This window comes from Podarcis pityusensis (genome assembly GCF_964106645.2).
Source record: "Podarcis pityusensis genome assembly, chromosome: 16".
NCBI lineage: Eukaryota > Metazoa > Chordata > Lepidosauria > Squamata > Lacertidae > Podarcis > Podarcis pityusensis.
In genome coordinates this window covers 28610916-28632779 of record NC_138041.1, presented here as the reverse complement: position 1 = coordinate 28632779, position 21864 = coordinate 28610916, and the positions used below count along the sequence as shown (strand labels likewise).

Sequence of the window (21864 nt, the reverse complement as noted above, 5' to 3'; positions counted from 1 at the left end):
TCATAGAATCATAGAGCTGGAAGAGACCACAAGGGCCATCGAGTCCAACCCCCTGCCAAGCAGGAAACACCATCAGAGCACTCCTGACATATGGTTGTCAAGCCTCTGCTTAAAGACCTCCAAAGAAGGAGACTCCACCACACTCCTTGGCAGCAAATTCCACTGTCAAACAGCTCTTACTGTCAGGAAGTTCTTCCTAATGTTTAGGTGGAATCTTCTTTCTTGTAGTTTGGATCCATTGCTCCGTGTCCGCTTCTCTGGAGCAGCAGAAAACAACCTTTCTCCCTCCTCTATGTGACATCCTTTTATATATTTGAACATGGCTATCATATCACCCCTTAACCTCCTCTTCTCCAGGCTAAACATGCCCAGCTCCCTTAGCCGTTCCTCATAAGGCATCGTTTCCAGGCCTTTGACCATTTTGGTTGCCCTCCTCTGGACACGTTCCAGTTTGTCAGTGTCCTTCTTGAACTGTGGTGCCCAGAACTGGACACAGTACTCCAGGTGAGGTCTGACCAGGGCAGAATACAGTGGCACTATTACTTCCCTTGATCTAGATGCTATACTCCTATTGATGCAGCCCTTGTGGGGTTTGCTTATAAATTCCCCACAGCAAACACTGCCACCCCATACCATCCTGCCCATCAGCCAAGATCTTCAGCAGATGCTCTGCCCTGGGCCTCTCCACCTTCAAAGATGACTACTTGAGCTAAAGTGAAATCTTGATAATTAAATTCTCTTCCCAAAGGTAATGGACCAGTCACTGCCATGACCTTTCAGACACCAAGCAAAGCATGACTTGCTATCTCAGGCCTTTAAGAACAATTGACATTGATCTGCTCTTAGCAATTATTTGCTTATTTTTAGGCTGTGTTATTTATTTGGTTGCTTGCATTTGTTTTATTAACCTCAGTGGTGGGAATCACCCCTAGAATGTTCATTGCAGGACAACTGTTAAAAGTCATACCATAAATTGGTCAATAGCTCTTATTACGCCTCTATTCCAAATAATTTACACCAAAAAGCAAAAACATACCTTCAAAGTACTGCACAGTAGTGCCTCCGGGGGAACTGGGAGGAGGAATTCCACGTTCAGGACTGCCCTGAAACGTAGCGATGGACACAAAATGTGGTCATGCAAAGGTCACTTTTCATATACAAAAAAAACCCCCTCACATACTATAATTGGAATTTCCAGAAGAGTAGCCATAGCCCAATTTCCTTGAAGCTGATGGGGTTTTGAAAATCTCCAGCAAATCTAAGCATCTCAGGCCTGCATATAAACAAAGATTCCACTCCCTCTGGCTGAGTTTCCCCAGCCACTCTCTATAAGACATCTCTATAAGAGTCTATATAACTTCCATGCTGAACATTAGCTCTGAGACACAGTGGTACTTTGGTTGTCAAACTTAATCCATTCCGGAAGTCCGTTCGACTCCCGGAACCGTTTGAAAACCAAGGCACGGCTTGCGATTGGCTGCAGGAGCTTCCTGTACTCAATCGGAAGCCGCAGAAGTAGTGTCAGATATTTAGCTTCCAAAGAACATTCGAAAACCGGAACACTTCCGGGTTTTCGGCGTTCAGGAGTCAAAGCATACGCGTACCAAGGCGTTCGAGAACCAAGGTATGACTGTACTACCCAATGGTAATTAGAATCTGTGGCCAAACCCAACCCATTGGGATATATAGTAAGTGTTTCATCCCTTAGAAACTTCCAGATGCAAAAAAAATCTCTGCTTTAATTTCCTCAGCTCTTTCAACACAGAGAGGCTAGGTGGAATTTACAATGAGTTTCTGAGATGACGAAAACATCTGTTTCTGGAGAAGATGCCAATAATGGAAGCTGTCCATCTAGCCCAGGCATAGGCAAACTTGGCCCTCCAGATATTTTGGGACTACAACTCCCATGATCCCTAGCTAACAGGACCAGTGGTCAGGGATTATGGGAATTGTAGTCCCAAAGCATCCGGAGGGCCAAGTTTGCCTATGCCTGATCTTGTCAACTCTGACTAGCAGTGGTTCTCCTGGCTGGGAGACTTTCCCATCACTTGCCATACTGATCTTTTCCCAACTGGAGATGGCAGGAATTGAGCCTGGGACATTCTGCATGCAAAACATGTGCTCGTTCCATAGGTTCTGGGCCCTCTCTAAATACAAGGCCCATGTTTCATATTACAGTCATACCTTGGGTTACAAACGCTGTGGATTGCGCGTTTTCGGGTTGCGGACAGCGCTGAATCCGGAAGTACCAGAACGGGTTACTTCTGGGTTTCAGCGTTTGCGCATGCGCAGAAGCACAAAATGATGTCATGCACATGCGCAGAAGCGACGAATCACGGCATGTGCGTGTGCAGACGCGGCGCTGCAGGTTGAGAACGTGCCTCCTGCCCGGATCACATTCGCAACCCGAGGTATGACTGTACGCCCCTCAAAATAAGAAAACAAAATTCAGTGATATCCTGTATTCTAAAAACTAATCCATGGTTCAGAAAAGAGGTGATAGGTTAATTTTATTCCAAAAGCAACTGAACTAACCTGTGTGATGCTGCATACGCTGCTGGTCTTTCTCTTGAGAGATCCTTCTTGGCAGACCGTCAGTAGAGAATGTGGAAGTATCGAGCGGAAGTCATTAAAAGAGCGTCGACGAATACCATCCAACTCATGTGGGGCTCTGAGGGAGTGCGGAGTAACTTTAGGGAAAAGCTTTGACAGGAGAGACTCTTCCGAGTTGCTGTAGCGCCCAAACGCTCGTGAAATTCCAATCAGGCATGGCACAGCGTATTTGCATAAATATTCTGGAAAACAAAGTAGTCCATTTATCTTTGGCTTCTACAAGTTTGTTTCTTCCAATTGGAAAATGCAATGTTGGTTTTTAAACAGCATTACCATCACGATGTCCCAAGCTCAGACATCATTGGAAACCATTCTTTCTCCTGCTTTGCAAATGTGTTGCAGGGAGACTCAAATCCCACCATTTATCTCCTTCTTTTGCAGCTGCAAGGAAATCAGAAGCATCTGCTTCTGCCTTCAAGCAAACCACAGCTCTCTGTTACATTTGAACTTATGGTACTGTGACTTGTTTACATTCTACTTACTGAGAGCAAAATCAGAATCAAACTGGGGTTTCATCATCATCATCACTACTTTATTATTTATACTCCGCTCATCTGGCTGGGTTTCTCCAGCCACCCTGGGCGGCTTACAGAATATATAAAAACATAATACATCAAACGTTAAAAACCTCCCGATACGGGGCTGCCTTCAGGTGTCTTCTAAAAGTTGTGCAATTCTTTATCTCCTTGCCATCTGAAGAGATGCCGTTCCACAGGGAGGGCACCACTACTGAGAAGGCCCCCTGTCTGGTTCCGTTTCAGAACCTGAATTGATTTCACTATGTCAGGCATAGGCAAACTCGGCCCTCCAGATGTTTTGGGACTACAACTCCCATGATCCCTAGTTAACAGACCAGTGGTCAGGGATGATGGGAATTGCAGACCCAAAACATCTGGAGGGCCGAGTTTGCCTATGCCCGCACTAAGTAGACTTTGCACAAGCCACAGGAACATTTATTCCAGGGAACTGCAAAGAGAAGATGCTTCTGATCTTTTTCCCATTTCCACGAAAAAGGACAGAGAATGGAGGCATGTAAATCCAAGGTTCAGCTCTGCTCATTTACATAACGGAAAGCCATGGTTTCCAGTTACATCTAAACTGAGCCTACGTATCAGCCTTCTCCAGTCTGGTGCTGGAGTTCAGCTTTTATCTGCCCCAATCAGTATGGCCAAGGGTCAGGGGTGATATAGTCCAAGAAATGTGTCATCCTCAGTTCCTAAGAGCCAAAGAGAAGTCTGATGAGGTGAATAAAGGAGCGTGGTACCGCGGGAAAGAGGAGGAGTAATTTCTGTATTACCGTATTTTTCACTCTATAAGACGCACCAGACCATAAGATGCACCTAGTTTTTGGAGGAGGAAAACAAGAAAAAAAATATTCTGAATCTCAGAAGCCAGAACAGCAAGAGGGATCGCTGCGCAACGAAAGCAGCGATCCCTCTTGCTGTTCTGGCTTCTGGGATAGCTGCGCAGCCTGCATTCGCTCCTTAAGACGCACACACATTTCCCCTTTCTTTTTAGGAGGGAAAAAGTGAGTCTTATAGAGCAAAAAATACGGTAATTGTACACAGTGGTGAATCCAAGAGACGGAAGAGGAAGGAATCAGGACACAGAAAAATGGAAGAAGCCAATAAGAGGGTGCTGTGATGAACCAGACTCTCAATTTGCAAGAACAAAGGACCACAAGTTCTACTCAGAAATGTTCTGAGGAACCTCAACGGAGCAGGTTTCAGGGGAAATCAGCCCACCGTGAAGTACACCATACAGCATAATGGTAACTAGAGAGTGAGAGCGCACAATTGAATTTACATTTGTAATAATAAAAACAGCAGCACCTACTGGAACATTTTCAATACCTTTATCCTGGATTTCTGGGGACTGGCACATTCCCAGGAGGACCTGCATCACTTGCAAAATTGCCTCTAAAATCTGAAATAATCAAAACAGGCATTTTTAAAATCGACAGATGGGATGAATTTCAATCTGCAGTGCAAGAGTATGGCACCTTAAAGGTGCAACACTAAGATAAAGTGGGAATTTTAGCACTGCACTCTATAATTTCAGCCAGGTTTTTTGGGGGGGGGCATTAATATTTAAAATTAAGTGCGCAGAATATCCCGAGACAGCATGATTATAGGAAATAACCATTTACAAAACAATTTCCTTTAGACCAAATTTCATTGGTGCTCTTTACATGTTAACCAAATGTGTGCAGAGGAAACAGGGTTGTACCAAGCCTAACCCACCAATGTTACCACACCTAGCAGCCCCACTCTTAACCTCTGCATATCTGGCAACAGGTCTGAATGGGAAGCCCACACATGAATAGCTGCGTGCATGAAGGCTCCATTTTCAAAGGATCAAGGGTCATTACATTGGAAGAAGGAACTCTGGGCATGCCCTCCTTCTCCATACTCAGTGAACATGTGAAGGAACACTTCTGAAAGGGGCTCTTATCAGGGACACTTTCCTTAAATATGATAATTCACACCCTTAGCATATATGGGAAATCAATTGCTGCTTGATATACAAGGGGACAAAAAAGTAGATCTTATTGACTCTACTATGATAGGATTCTAGATTCTACTAGATCCTATTTGTCATTTATGTCAATGAAATCAATGTATGTAAAGTCACCAAAACCGTCTGTAATGGTCTGAGAACTTTGCAATGATCAGCATCATGGCAACTTTTTACAGCATGGTAGAATTATAATATAATATAATATAATATAATATAATATAATGTAATGTAATGTAATGTAATGTAATATAATATAATATAATATAATATAATTATTGTTTATACCCCACCCATCTGGCTGGGTTTCCCCAGCCAGCCTGGACGGCTTCTAACAAAAGATTAAAAATACATTAAAACATCAGTCATTAAAAACTTCCCTAAACAGACTGCTAAAAGGACTGCTGACTTAAAGGAATTGCTAGCAGAAGGGAGAAAGTTTGGTAAACTGTCCGCATTTTAGAAGCCCTCTTATGAGTTGCTCCATATAAGCTTTTAGTGTAATTAATACACTGAAGAATGAGAACATTTAGAAGGATTTGTACTATTAATTCCCTGGCGGCGGGGGGGTGGGCAGAGAAAAAGAAGGAAGACAACTCCTGATTTCATTATTATTTAATAATTTATATATCTGTTCAAATGTCATTACTTAAGCTGCCTTAGTCAATAAATATTTTCATGGTTTGTTTGTTTTTTTAAAAAAAGCTGTTGATACACAAGTTATGGAACTATGATTAATACAGAAAATGTTTATTTTACTACCCAAGACGTGCATGCCCCATTTTCCCGGTGAATTTTACCTGTTCTCTCAGAACAGAATCCCTGTAAGCCACATCTGACAACAAAGTCACCAAACAGAAACTGAAGTTTTCTGGAATCGGAAGCATGCCTACAAGTATGGTAAAGACACATCAAGATTATGACTAGCACACAGCAACAACTGCAATCCATCACAAGTCACAAATTGTTTAAGGTCTAGTTCAGACAAACCATGGTTTACTGGACTGAGAGTTAGTCGTGTGCCCGATCCTCATTCCTGCCCTTGCTACCACAGCTTTGAAAAAGATACTGTGATTTATTAAACTACATATTCCTATGGGAAACCATAATTTAAGCATGGCTTATAGACCAGAATATCAAAGCAGCATCAGCTTCTGATTAGTTAACAGTGCTAGTTTTCCAGTTTGGATGTCGTGTGGGGCTGAAAAAGAATCCCCAACACTTATTTACACACTTACCTGGGAGCACTGCTTTCTTTTTGTGACAGTGTACACCAGTACGGTGGTACCTCGGGTTACAAACTCTGCTAACCTGGAAGTAGTTGCTCCAGGTTGCAAACTTTGCCCCAGGATGCAAACGGAAATCGTGCGCCGCCGGCAGGAGGCCCCATTAGCGAAAGTGCGCCTCAGGTCAAGAACGGTTTCACATTAAGAACAGACCACAGGAATGAATTAAATTCGTAACCCGAGGTACCATTATACAGAGTACCATCACTGCTTTTCTTTGCTACCCATGGCAACTATTTCACGCTGGCACCCACAGCACTTTTATCAAAATATGAGTACCAGTACCTCATCTTCCAAGGGACACGGGTGGCGCTGTGGGTTAAACCACAGAGCCTAGGGCTTGCCGATCAGAAGGTTGGTGGTTCGAATCCCCGCGATGGGGTGAGCTCCCGTTGCTTGGTCCTGCTCCTGCCAACCTAGCAGTTCGAAAGTATGTCAAAGTGCAAGTAGATAAATAGGTACCGCTCCGGTGGGAAGGTAAACGGTGTTTCCGTGCGCTGCTCTGGTTTGCCAGAAGCGGCTTAGTCATGCTGGCTCCCTCGGCCAATAAAGCGAGATGAGCGCCACAAACTCAGAGTCGGCCATGACTGGACCTAATGGTCAGGGGTACCTTTACCTTTTACCTCATCTTTTTACCAAAATAACACTGCCTGGGAGTAAGTCTCATTGAACTCAATGGGATTTATTTCTGAGCAGGTATGCATAGGATTGCACTTACAAAACTTAGTCAATTAATTACAAAAAAAAAAGGCCACCAAGGACCAAATTCTGACAACAAGAATCTAAAACCTCACCTCTGCTTTTGCGTGAATTGCTTTCTTCTATCCATTGGACTTTGGAAAGGCCCCTTAACAGCCGGAGAAGATAAGGAACAAGAGTATCTTTATGCTGGAACGGAAAGAAGAAATTTTAGAACCATCTGAATTAATTTACTAAATTAACACAGTGACGTCTATGTACATGGTGCTTTACAAATATCCGGTATGACAGTTTCTGCCCCAAGGTGGTGAGGTCAACAATCTAAAACAGACTCAGGCAAACAGTAAAGGAATACAGGTAATTTATGGGTGGATAGACAGGGGAAGAAGATGTGATTATTTCAATTACATGGACTTTGCCTTGTTTATGATAAGACATGGGGATTAGGGGACTGATACAAAGGTCTCCCAGAAAAAGGCAAACTTTGAGGAGGGACTTAACAGAAATAAAGCACGTGGGTGCAAGGAGACATTCAAAGAGGCAGTTAGTACCAGGAACCAAGTGGAATTGAGTGAAGAGATTTCTGGAGGTGGGACATCTTCAGACAACAGTATGTGGTGGAGCCGAATCACACAGGAAAGGATGCAACAGGAAATAAGCCCAGGGATATACAAAGGGACAAGGCCATGGAAAGTTTTGAAGGCAAAGGCAAGAAAATTGTGAAACTAGATATTGCATGCAGAGGAAAAGGAACAGCCAACTGATTATGTTTATTGCCACACAGCTTTAATATCCTTTCAAAGCCAAATCGCTAACTAAATCTGATGCTACAGATCAAATTAAAACATTCCAGTAGGAGTTTTAATGGAGGCCCTTCTTTGGGTGCCCCCACCAACTGAGATGCAGTGAATAGCTACAAAGAAAAAGCACTTACTTGGTGCTGGAACCCTGACTGTGGAAAGAACTTCTCAAGGAGGCCCACCAAACACCTACCTAGATGTGATTTCAGCACCAAGAACAGGGGTAGGCAACCTAAGGCCTGGGGGCCAGATGCGGCCCAATCGCCTTCTCAATCCGGCCCGCAGACGGTCCAGGAATCAGCATGTTTTTACATGAGTAGAATGTGTCCTTTTATTTAAAATGCATCTCTGGGTTATTTGTGGGGCATAGGAATTCGTTCATTTCCCCCCCAAAAAACTATAGTCCGGCCCACCACATGGTCTGAGGGATGGTGGACCGGCCCATGGCTGAAAAAGGATGCTGACCCCTGACCAAGAAGATAGTTTTGTTTTACCAGGCTCTTTAAACTTCAGTATATTGCTTTTATGCTACTCTTTTATATTACATGGTTTTTTGTTTTTTTGTTTGTTTGTTTAGTTTTATGAGGATTTAAAACTTTTTGGAAGCTGTTGAACTGGCAGATTATAAATCCCGTCAAGTAAACAAACATATTTTAGAGTAAGAAGCATATTGTACCTGCAAGTCAGACTCGATTAGAAAAATTCCCAAAGCAATCACAGCATCTCTACGACGCTCATCCAGCTGAAAGATCCCGTGGATGTCAACTGGGCACATGCAGAGTAGTTTCTGTACCTATAAGAAGCAAAACAGGGTGTGTGAAAATATCTGTTAAAAAGGCATACCTTCCCAAACTTCTGCCAGCAACAACAGTACATGTTAAGGATTTAGAAAGACCCGGACATTTTCATCTACAGCTCTAAGCCCCTTCCATACCACCATGCTAAAGCTCAGCAAGCCATTTGCAAATATCAGTAGCACAATCATCTCACCACCCATTCCGCAGGAACAAAATGGTGTCCTTTTAAGCCATGAGTCCATTTAAAAGTTGTGGGTGGAAGCAACCATACCCAAATACTCCTGCTGATGGAGATGAGTCCTAGGATTTGAGTGCACGTGCAGGTTTGGCAGCTGCATATTAACACATTTTGGAGTCTTGCACGTCTCCTTGTGAAGGCATGTGTCCTGAAAGGAGGTTTAATGTGTCTTTTAAGTAATAAATAAGCAGAGGCTTTATGTAACCAGCAGAAGAGGTAGCAGTATGGAGCACAAGGTCAACATAGGCTGGAACAACAGGGACTTGCCTTGGTGGCTAATGGTGAACAGCGGTGGGTGGGTGGGTGGGTGCACAAATGAGCCTCCCAAAAGAAGGAGTTCAGAGCCTGGACATCACCAACAAAGAGGCCCCCAACTCAATAAAGCAGGGTTCCAAACATGGGCAGTTTCACAGGCTGTTGGGTAGTATCAAACAATCAAATGATTAAACAGATGGGTATCAGAAAGACAGATGGGAGGAGAATGACGTTAAGGAGGGTTTGGCGAAGTGAAATGCAAGCACACGGGGGAAAACAAACAACAAGGTGGAAATAATTTGTCTCCAGGCAGCTGCATCCTTCTCTCTCCTTTCACCCACGTTGGCTCTCTACAGCAACATTTACTTATTTTATTTTAGTCTGCAATACTGAACAACTTTCATACCCCCCAAAAAAGGTGTTTTGTTCATGCAATGGGACCAACCACCCATCTTGGACAGAAGCGCCCACCTCTAAACAAACTAACAATGCAATCCTAGGCATGCCTACTCACAAGTAAGTCCCACTGTGTTCACTGATGCTTACTCCCAGAAATATGCATAGAGTCTTATTCTATCAGTAGCTTTTTAGGATCCATAAAGTACTTGTGTGTGTTTGTAAGAATTACATGGTTCAGCCATGGCGCGGTTTTGTAGGCAGAAACTGTTCTTGACCATGCAGTGATACTGGTATTGCTGAGCCAACACATTCTACATGCTCATGGCTATTGCTAAAGCACACAATGTTTCCCAATAAGGTGTGCCTGATGGATTTAAATCTTCACAATTAAACAGCAGATAAACCTGCCAAATTTAAGCATTAAAATCTGTGTTCGTTCTCACCCAGTGTTCAAAACAATTTCTGTGTGTGATTGGCGTCGCATGGTGCACAAAAAGCAAGTATTCTCAAAAGCCCAGTAGCATTAAAAAAAGAGCATAAAATGTGATCAGTTAAAAAAAAAATCAAATGACTAGCAATACAATCCTATGCATGTTTACTTGGAGATAAACCACATCGTGTTCAGGCTTACTGACCTAGCTTACTGCCAGGTATGATATGTGTAGAGGATTGCAGCCCTAATTTCCCCCGATAGCCAGTGTGACATAGTAATTAGTGTTGGACAAGGACCTGGGAGACCAGGGTTCAAAACCCCACTCGGTCGTGAAGCTCACAGGGTGACCTTATGCCTCTCAGCCTAGCCTACCTGTCCTCACAGGGTTGTTGTGAAGATTAAATGAGGAGCAGGAGAATCATAGAATCATAGAGTTGGAAGAGACCACAAGGGCCATCGAGTCCAACCCCCTGCCAAGCAGGAAACACCATCAGAGCACTCCTGACATATGGTTGTCAAGCCTCTGCTTAAAGACCTCCAAAGAAGGAGACTCCACCACACTCCTTGGCAGCAAATTCCACTGTCGAACAGCTCTTACGGTCAGGAAGTTCTTCCTAATGTTTAGGTGGAATCTTCTTTCTTGTAGTTTGAACCATAGAACCACCTTGAGAAAAAAGGTGGGATATACAGTGGTACCTTGGGTTATATACGCTTCAGGTTACAGACTCCGCTAACCCAGAAATAGTGCTATTCTGCAGTCTGAATAGCTATTCTGAATTCTGAATTCTTTATCTAACAGATTCGTCATAAAGTGGTACCTCGGGTTACATACGCTTCAGGTTACAGACGCTTCAGGTTACAGACTCCGCTAACCCAGAAATAGTGCTTCAGGTTAAGAACTTTGCTTCAGGATAAGAACAGAAATCGGGCTCCGGCGGCGCAGCAGCAGCAGGAGGCCCCATTAGCTAAAGTGGTGCTTCAGGTTAAGAACAGATTCAGGTTAAGAACGGACCTCCAGAACGAATTAAGTACTTAACCCGAGGTACCACTGTAAATGCAATAAATGAATGAATAAAAATTAGAAACTTATTTGGAAATAAGAATTGAACCCAGCATGTTGGATCCAGACTAAGTTACAGTGCAATTTTATGCATGTTTACTCAGAAGTCCCACTGAATGCAATGGAGCTTATTACTAGGTGAGAGGGCACAGGATTGCAGCCAAAGTTAGTCCCATTGATTTCAATGGGATTTAAGCTTGTCGTGACTAACTTGCCACAATGATTTCAATGGGACATAAGCAGGACTGCCATAAGTTGCAATCCGATTTAATCTACTTGGAAGAAAGAGCCACTCAATTCAGCAGGGCTTACTTTTGAGTGAACATACACAGGCAGGCACTGCATATGTTAACTTCAGCTATGAGAGGAGTGGGGGGGGGACTTGTGGCCCTGGAGATATTCGATTCCAATTCTCCTCCAGCAAGCGCATCGGAAATGATGCAAGTTCTATTCCGTCCATATCTGAAGAGCCACAGGTTCTCCACCCCTGATCTACAACATTGCAATATAATCCACTTGTTTGTAATGGTAAGTAGGCAAATGGATTATATTGCAAGTTCTAAAAGGAATCATAGTTTCAGTACTGTTACATAAGAGTACTAAGTGTCTTCCTTGATTAGTACTCTCCCAAACTAAAATTAGTCTCGCCAGGGTTTTGCACCTGAAGGTACTTCTAAAATTCTCATATTAAATTTATTAGAAAAAGAGCCTTCCACAAACTTTATATGCCGATTCATCATACATCCTTAATGATTCATAATATGTTTGCAATAGTTAGCCATGATTATTCTGGGGTTTAGAGCACCCCCCCACAAAAGGACCCATGATCTGATTCCAGTAAGCCTGCCCTTACCTAATAGATCTGCACATAACAAGTTACGGAGCTCTGAACAATGTCAAATTGTTCAGGGTTTTTGTTTTGTTTAACACTAAAACAAAACAAACAAGGAAATCAGCTCGTACCTGACCCGTCAGACAGACCTATTGTATATGCTGCATATCTAACTTCATGCTAAACCACTACCCCTTTTGACGTTGCCCTGCGTTAAACATAGAAGAGAAAAACATGTTGATGCTGCAAGTTCAAACCAATTCAGTGATCCTCGTAACAAACATACATTTTTTTTAATAAATATTTATTAAAGTTTTCACAATATTACATGAAAAAAGAAAAAATACAAAAAAAACCCCAATTAAAAACAATTCCATCTTTTCGTCACTTATCTTTCATTTACTTGTTTCCCGGACCTCCTCATACCTCCCTTTTTTGTATTCCAGTTCAATTTATTAGTTCAGCAATTCCTTTCCCTCCTTATTTTATCCTGATCTTTAATCTTAATATATTATAGCATTAAATTTTTACCTATTAAAAATCCAATTTTTCCATATTCTTTTATACCATTACAGCTAGAAACCACTTAACTTCAATCCAACATCATTCTAACATTCATTAATTTTGCAATATTTCTGTAAATAGTCTTTAAATTTCTTCCAATCTTCTTCCACCGACTCTTCTCCCTGGTCTCGGATTCTGCCAGTCATTTCCGCCAATTCCATGTAGTCCATCATTTTCATCTGCCATTCTTCCAGAGTGGGTAGGTCTTGTGTCTTCCAATACTTTGCAATAAGTATTCTTGCTGCTGTTGTAGCATACATAAAGAAAGTTCTGTCCTTCTTTAACACCGATTGGCCGACTATGCCCAGGAGAAAGGCCTCTGGTTTCTTCAAGAAGGTATATTTAAATACCTTTTTTAATTCATTATAAATCATCTCCCAGAAAACCTTAATCCTTGGGCACGTCCACCAAAGGTGAAAGAATGTACCTTCAGTTTCTTTACATTTCCAACATTTGTTATCGGGCAAATGGTAGATTTTTGCAAGCTTGACTGGGGTTATGTACCACCTGCATATCATTTTCATAATATTCTCTCTTAAGGCATTGCATGCCGTAAACTTCATACCTGTGGTCCATAACTGTTCCCAGTCAGCCATCATTATGTTATGTCCAACGTCTTGTGCCCATTTAATCATAGTAGATTTCACCGTTTCATCCTGAGTATTCCATTTCAACAGCAAGTTATACATCTTTGACAAAATCTTGGTTTTGGGTTCTAACAATTCTGTTTCTAATTTTGATTTTTCCACCTGGAAGCCGATTTTCTTATCCAAATTGTATGCCTCCATTATCTGATAATAATGAAGCCAGTCTCGCACTTTGTTTTTTAGTTTTTCAAAACTCTGCAATTTCAATCTATCTCCATCTTGTTCCAAAATTTCCCAATATTTCGGCCATTTGATCTCCATATTGAGCTTTTTCAGAGCTTTCGCTTCCATCGGTGACAGCCACCTTGGGGTTTTATTTTCCAATAAGTCCTTATATCTTATCCAAACATTAAACAATGCTTTCCTACAAACATACATTTTAAACAACTTCCCATCAGTTTCATATTTTGTAAAGTAAATCTTATAATAAAGTCCTTCCACTTTCATATATCATTAATTTGCCAAGCTATGCAAAACAACTAAAAAGCTGTAATAAAAAAGTAGACCATTCAATTACCTACAGAACAGTTTTTTTAAAATGCATTTATGTGCCTTGTTTGTTCGCTGATACAGCTTTATCAAGACTCCACTACTTTTAACCTCATACACTTACAGGCACGCTCAGTTCAGGCATCCCACTAAAAACTTGGTTTGCACCAACCACCAGTGAGAATCTAAAACATGATTTCCAAACTTCTAGGCACACATTAGTTTTGAGCTGTCTGCTTTTATTCTCCTTCTGCTCATCACTTCAGTCCCTAGGAGCAGCCACGTCTGGAGGCAGTGATGGCCATAGCTATAGTTTATCAATTCAATCACCATAGCAAAACAATTAGCACAAACCATGAAGTGCAAACCCATGTCAAATCATGGTTTCTCATGCTGCCTTGCTGATTCAAACACCACAATAGTTATGTTTCCTTAAGCATGGTTTTATGCAAGTTCTTGAACTGTTTCTGTGTTGAATGGCTATTACGGTTCAAAGATACTATCTAAAAGATCATACACCTGAAACCACTGCTTAGCCCATGGGTAGGCAAAGTAATGCCCGGGGGCCGGATCTGGCCCAATAGCCTTCTAAATCCAGCCTGAAGACGGTTTGGGAATCAGCGTGTTTTTACATGAGTAGAATGTGTCCTTTTCTTTAAAATCATCTCTGGGTTATTTGTGGGGCATAGGAATTCGTTCATTTGATTTCCCCCCCCCCCCCAAAATATACCAGTAGTCCAGCCCTCCACGAGGTCTGAGGGACAGTGGACCGGCCCCCTGCTGAAAAAGTTTGCTGACCCCTGGCTTAGCCTATCTAAAGGGCTGTCCCATGGAGGATGAAGCAAGCTTGTTTTCTCCTTCTCTGAAGGGTAGGACCCAAACCAATGGATTCAAGTTACAAAAAAGGAGATTCCAACTAAACACTGGCAATAACTTTTTGACAATAAGAGCTGTTCAACAGTAGATAGTGGACTCTCCTTCCTTGGAGGTGTTTAAGCAGAGATTGAATGGCCATCTGTCATATATGATCAAGTTAAGATTCCTGCATTGCAGGGGGCTGGACTAAATGACTCTCAGGGTCCCCTCCAACTGAACAATTCTACGTCTCCTATGCAGCAGGGGCTGGTGGTCCAATTGTTGTTGTTTAGTCGTTTAGTCATGTCCGACTCTTCGTGACCCCCTGGACCAGAGCACGCCAGGCACTCCTGTCTTCCACTGCCTCCCGCAGTTTGGTCAGACTCATGTTGGTAGCTTTGAGAACACTGTCCAACCATCTTGTCCTCTGTCGTCCCCTTCTCCTTGTGCCCTCAATCTTTCCCAAAATCAGGGTCTTTTCCAGGGAGTCTTCTCTTCTCATGAGGTGGCCAAAGTATTGGAGCCTCAGCTTCAGGATCTGTCCTTCCAGTGAGCACTCAGGGCTGATTTTCTTAAGAATGGAGAGGTTTGATCTTGCAGTCCATGGGACTCTCAAGAGTCTCCTCCAGCACAATTTGGTAAATCAGGGCCAAAGCTTGTTGGCCCTTGATGAGCTTGGGAATGGTGCCCTGGGACACTGATAGGACCCAGCAGCTGAGCCTGCTAGGACCAGCCAATTCCGGGCTGTCAGTAACAAAAATCCCAAGTCTACTTACGGTAACGAGAAGGTGGCTCAACCCCTCAAATGTCATATTGCGCCATGAAACACGCAACCCTAATCCAAACTCATCAGTTAAGAGCCAATGTCCGACTTTGCAAGGATGCCTTCACACAGCAGTGAGGTTTCCAGGTCTTTTCAGGTCTTTCAAGATTCTCTGGCCCTCAAGACATTGTTAAATTCCAAATCAGCCTCAGCCAGCATGGTTGCCACCAGGGATGATTAAATTTATAGTCCAAGAGCATATGGAGGGCCACAAGTTCCCCTCAAGTTCCCTTCCCTTACGACTCCCAAGAAAGCCATGTGGAGTAGTGGTAAGTGGGTCAGACTAGGACTTGGAAAATCAGGGTTCAAATCCTCACTCAGCCATGAAGCTCTCTAGGTTTGCCACCAACTCACAGCCTAACCTACCTCACAGGGCTGTTGTGAGGATAATACGGAGAGGGGGAGCACCATATATGCCACTCTATGGAGTAACGGTGGAATAGAAACACAGTATTATTATTATTATTATTATTATTTATACCCCGGCCATCTGGCTGGGTTTCCCCAGCCACTCTGGGCGGCTTCCAACAAAATATTAAAAGACAATGGTCTGTTAAACATTAAAAGCTTCCCTAAACAGGGCTGCCTTCAGATGTCTTCTAAGAGTCTGGTAGTTGTTTTTCTCTTTGACATTTGGTGGGAGGGCGTTTCACAGGGCGGGTGCCACTACCAAGAAGGCCCTCCACCTGGTTCCCTGTAACTTGGCTTCTCGCAGCGAGGGAACCATCAGAAGGCCCTCAGCGCTGGACCTCAGTTTCCGGGCAATCAACAACAACAACCACCACCAGCAAAAACCCTGAAACCTGGCAGCTGTAGTGGTGAACAAGAACAGAAACCAAACCAGCAAAGCAGTTCAAATACATTCAGTAATCCCGACATCAGTCTAATAGTTTAGCCCTTGCCTTGCAGGTCCGGAGGATGAATATTAAAACCCCGAAATTTCAAGTCAAACCCACAGATCTTTTAATCCTAATGGCAAAATAGCATCTAATGGCATCGTCTCTTGCCATGAGGATGGGTCAGATCCTGTGAAATATAACAATGACCTGTGACCTAGCAATCTAAGTGATAAATGATGACAATAGAATAAATTATTGACAACATATACTATTTCATCACCCAGGTGAGGCAGATCTACCACTAAACTGGCTTGCCAGGAGGGCGAGAGGTGAAGTGGCAGGGAGGCGGGCACCGTGCAAACAGTCTGGTGGAGCCAATGTGGAATTGCTGCTGGCGTGTTTGTCATACTGATCTCCCCATCGCCTCGCACCTCCCTCTCCCAATAAGCAACAGCAGCTCACCTGCCAGGAACTTGGAAGCTATTGTAGCAGCTCCACCCCACTTGTAAAGCTGCTTTTGTCATTATCTTATACCACAAGGATTGCCAAATCTCAATTTTGTTATTTTTATTTTTATTATGGGGGACCTGCAATAAAATGTTACAGCATGTACAATACCTTACAATACTACTGTTTTCCGTCGGTGGAAGAAGATTGGAAGAAATTTAAAGACTATTTACAGAAATATTGCAAAATTAATGAATGTTAGAAAGATGTTGGATTGAAGTTAAGTGGTTTCTAGCTGTACTGGTATAAAAGAATATGGAAAAATTGGTTTTTAATATGTAAAAATTTAATGTTATAATATATCAAGATTAAAGATTAGGATTAAAAAGGAGGGAAAGGAATTGCTGGATTAACAAATTGAATTGGAATACAAAAGAGGGAGGTATGAGGAGGTCCGGGAAACAAGTAAATGTAAAAGAAGTGATGAAAAGATGGAATTGTTTTTAACTGTTTTTTCTTTTTTGTATTTTGTATTTTTCCTTTTTATTGTTAATTTTCTTATTAATGTGATTTTTCTTCTTTTGAAATTTTAATAAATATTATTTAAAAAAAATATATTACAATACTACTGTTTTCCATTCCCCCAATAATTAGCCAGAATTCCACACCCACTGAACATGCTCAGTCATCACCCCCCTCAAAAAATAATAATAGTTGAGTATGCCAGTACCACCCTCTTGTGCATGAGTTTGGACAGCCTAAAGACTGACAGACAATTAAGAGAGTTGTTAATATGTGTCAGACGACTATCCTTTGGTCAGGGTTCAGTCTGACTCATTTTCTCTTTGTATAAGAACAAGCATGAAGGAGGTTTCTCAGCCCGCTCACAGGTCCTTATAATATCAGTGGTAACAGTTGGTCCTGGCGAGTATTAACCACTTTCAGTTTTAACCTGAGGATTGTCATTTGTTCAGTTTTAACTTTAATTTTAATTCATTTGAATTAATTTTGGGATGCATTTGAATTGACTGCTTGCTTGTTTTTTATGTATATTGTATTATTTATATGATGTCAGCTGCTCTGAGCCCAGCTCCGGCTGGGGAGGGCGAGGTATAAATAAAATTTTATTACTATTATGATTACTGTATTATTATTACTATTATTATTATTATTATTATTATTATTATTATTATTTCCCCTAACCTAGCAATTCCAACCGACAGTGACTATGGTGAAATTTAATATTATTTATTTTACTATCATCGTTTACCACAAGGTCTTGGGGATTTGTATATTACTTTTACTTCTACACTACCCTGCAGTAAAAAAAATCCAGAGTGATTGACATAAAAGAAAAGTACAGTGGTACCTCTACTTACAAACGTGATCCATTTCGAGGTGCTGTTCACACCCTGAAAAGTCCGTAAGTAGAGTGCCGCTACTGCGTGTGCATGAAGCGTAACAGAGCGCTTCTGTGCATGCGTGAAGTGCACAGATCGCTTCTGCATGTGTGGCGAAACCCGGAAGTATACACTTCCAGGTTTGCCCCATTCGCAACCCAAAAATCCACAACATGAAGCGAACGCAACCAGAGGTATGACTGTACAGTCACAATAAAAAAATCAATATTATAATTTTCCCCATCATCGTTAACTACAGGAATTGTCAGGCCTCCAGATTAGCATTTGTAATATTGTTACGATTTCACCATCACCACAAGAACCACCTGATTTCAGGATTGCTACTATTATATTTCACCATCACTATTTACCAACAGGATCACTAAGTCTCAGGGCTATTTTTTAAGATATATAAAATCAAAAATAAGAACAAGAATCCTGAGACCCAGCAATCCTAGTGGTGATTGAATGGGCACATTATTACTTCAGGGTTATTATCACTACCATATTTCATCATAAACATTTGCTACAAGGAACACAATCCCAGCGACAAATAGTGAAGAAATAGTAATAGTAAAATTATTATAATTATTATCTTCAGGCTGATCGCTGTTACATTTCACCATCACCATTTGCCAAAGGATTACCGCATCTCAGGATTATTCTTACATTAAATATAATATTAAAAAATAATAACCCTTACATTAGGCAATCATTGTGGTTAAACGCTGATAGTAAAATATCATTTCAGAATTATCACTGTTTTATTTCTCCATCCCCATTCACAACAAGGAGTGGCAGTTCTTGGGGTTATGATTTTGAAATTATGTTTAAAATGAGAAGAATAATCCTGTCCAGGGAATCCTAGTGGAAAATGCTAAACGGTAAAGGAATAACAACTTTCCTAGACCAGGCAATCCTTGTGGTAGATGGTGAAGAAATCATCCTCTTCCACCATCACCTCCCTGAAATATCCAGCTGTACTTGCCAGAGAAAACCAGTGCACAAGCTTAACAAACTGGGACCAATTTACCTACGAGATCGCATGTGCCCACTCAACCTGCCTTATTATTGCAATAAACTGCAGTTTTAAAAGAGTATAATATATTTAAAGTGGGGGAATAAATGAGCAAATTACCGTATTTTTTCTTCTAGAAGACGCCCCCATGTATAAGATGCCCCCTATTTGGTGGGACTCAGATTTAAGAAAATGGGGGGGGGGGGGGAGAGCTATCCGTGTATAAGACGCCTCTCTAATTTTGACATTATTTTTTAGGGAGAAAACCTAGTCTTATACACGGAAAAATATGGTAAGTTAATTTGGATATGCAGAAGATATTAAAAATAAATATAAGGAACTGCAGAAAGAGGTAGAAGGAAGTCAAGTTTTGAAATGTTAAAACGATTGTAAAATGAGTGAAATGTAGAAACCTGAAAAGCATAAATATATATATATATATATATATATATATATATATAAAAGAGAGATCTGCCTCAGTTGGAGGCAGAACTGGCACCACTGCAGGCAGGGCTGACCCAAGACATTTCGGCACCTGAGGCAAACCACAAAACAGTGACCCCACTCCCCACCAGGGGAAAAGGGGCGAGTGAAGATCTACATGAAGAGCAACAGACACCAGGATCCGCTGCCCCTACGGATCCTGCCGCCTGAGGCAGTCACCTCACCTTGCCTCGTGAGCCGGCCCCCACCATAGGTGCCACATACCGGTAATACCTGTTCCCACATTTGTAAGAGCCCAGCTGGCCGTAGTAGCCAATCCTCACCCCCTTCCCAAAGTTGATGGCCATTGCCATCGATCCATTATGTGGGGCAAGGGCTTTACCTGGGAGCCCCAACATTTCGTTCAAGTTGTCACCCCTGCAGCCAAGGCGGGGAGTTCCCGCCTACAGAGATCAAGCAGGAACCTTTTCTTATTTTTAATAAATTTACTTATTTGGTTTTTTGAATTAAAAGTTTTAGAACCACATATCCAACATACATCATAAAAATTCCAACAGAATCTCCTGGATTTCCCTCCTCCCCTTTGTGGGTCTCCCATTGTTAGTCATTTCCTCCCACATCCAAATCTTTTATCCAAAATTCACCATTTAACTACAAGTGTTATTCCAATCCTAATAACGATTTTAACTGTTTGCAATGATTTCTAAAGATAAATTATAAATTCCATCCCATGCCTTATTAAAATTTGGGCTTCCTGATTTCTGATTCTTCCGGTCCCTTTTTTTGCCATTTCGGCATAATAATCCATCAACTTAATCCGAATCAGGCACCTTTTTCTTCACTGCCCTCTTTTTGGCCAGAAAAGATCCTTACTTAAGGCTTAAGCCTACCCAGATCAGAGGTCTAGGAAACTTGAGGCAATTCTTTAGGCGTGTCTTGAAATTATTATTTTTATCAGTGCTTTTTTTTCTGGAGGGATGCAGGGGTACGCAAACCACTAAACATTTTGTGAATCTTTGTACTTTTGCCCATTTACTGTATTTACTTTTCCTGATTTGAACTATAAAATGGTGATTTTTCTTTGAGTCAAAATGAGAGTAGCCCTCGCAAGAAGTACCAACTGTGGAAGAATGGCAGATGAAGATGATGGATTTTTCGGAGCTAGCCGACCTGACTGGAAGAGTCCGTGACCAGAAGGAAGAATGGACGAAATTTAATGATGACTTAGTTAAATACATTAAGTTAAATTAATTGGAAAAAGCTTGCAATTACCAGATAGGCTTAGGATTTAAATCTGTAATGTGATGAATTAATATGTTTAATGCTGAATTTGTAAGAAAGAAAGATATTAAGTGATTAAGTTAAGTTTATAAGAATTTTGATTTGGAAAACCGTTAAAAGGATATGCAATGAAATTCAACTAGGGGGATACGAGGAAGTCACTTAACAATGTTAATAAGATTAGTTTTAATAAGGTTATGATTTATGTTCGTTTATTTGTTTGTGTGTCTATAATTTTGTGAAAATCAATAAAAAAAATTGGGGGGGAAATGAGAGTAAAAAGGCACTGATTATTATTATTAAAGGTGTTGCACTTTCTGCTATGGTGGTTGTTTTGCAAATCAAATCTGAGGGAATGAAACGAAATAACGTAAGCAAGTCGTCCAAGGAGCGAAGCGTAGACCCGCCCCCGCACCTACGCCGTACGCGGTGACGTAAGCGAGACCCCCCACCCCAGCCCTGAGGTAACAGGGAGCAGCGGGCAGTCGCCTTGGGCAGCGCCTCCTTCCCTCACCTTCTCGAGCGGAGCGGGTCTCTGCACGGCCAGCGAGCGGGCGAGAGACAGCACCGTGTTGAAGTAGAAGCCCCTCGACGAGCCCGGGCTGCTGGGCTTCTCCGAGCGCGCCGCGGTCACGGCCGCCGCGGTGGCAGCCGCCGCCGTCGCCACGGCCAGAGCCGACATCTTGCGAGGAGCCTCCTCACAGCGAGAGTGTCACTCGCGGCCTCTCGCGCGCCTGTGGGCCCCTCCCCTCATCCCTTCCCTTCTTCTCCAGCGGCAGCAGCCGGCAGCCCGGCTTCGCGTCGGACTTCTCGCGAGAACGGCGCCGGCCATCGCGAACCAGCCCCGGCTGAACTACAGCTCCCGGCAGCCTTTGTTGCCTTTCTTCCTCCTTTGGCGAGGGCTGTGCTGGATGGGGCTGATGGGAGTTGTAGTTCAGCTGGGGGCGGGGAATAGGAGGCGCTCCGTGGGCTGCTCCCGAGGTCCAGTAATGTACTAACCTTGCACATAGAGAGATGCGAGGGGCGGAGAGGGTAGAGTGGCGCACGAAGCTCAACTAGTGGTTGGTTGGTTTGTTTAAATAAATAAATAGATGGAAAAGCGAGCGACTTTTGGCGTGTTTTATGTTT

At 42.4% G+C, this 21864-nt stretch overlaps 1 protein-coding gene and 1 long non-coding RNA gene across 2 annotated transcripts in view; one reads left to right on the top strand and one right to left on the bottom strand.

Annotated features, from left to right (window-relative positions):
• PI4KA (phosphatidylinositol 4-kinase alpha) overlaps window positions 1-21681 on the bottom strand; it is a 100875-nt gene extending 79194 nt beyond the window's left edge. Inside the window, exons 1-7 of the mRNA XM_080985010.1 lie at window positions 21251-21681; window positions 8592-8708; window positions 7211-7304; window positions 5931-6019; window positions 4467-4539; window positions 2536-2795; window positions 1037-1103 (exon numbers count right to left, since the gene is read on the bottom strand). Coding sequence (XP_080841136.1) covers window positions 1037-1103; window positions 2536-2795; window positions 4467-4539; window positions 5931-6019; window positions 7211-7304; window positions 8592-8708; window positions 21251-21418 — 868 coding nt within the window. The 5' untranslated portion in view covers window positions 21419-21681. The remainder of the gene's footprint in view (window positions 1-1036; window positions 1104-2535; window positions 2796-4466; window positions 4540-5930; window positions 6020-7210; window positions 7305-8591; window positions 8709-21250) is intronic.
• Window positions 1-21864, top strand: part of LOC308465439 — a 272654-nt gene that overhangs the window by 227795 nt on the left and 22995 nt on the right. The window lies entirely within an intron of this gene.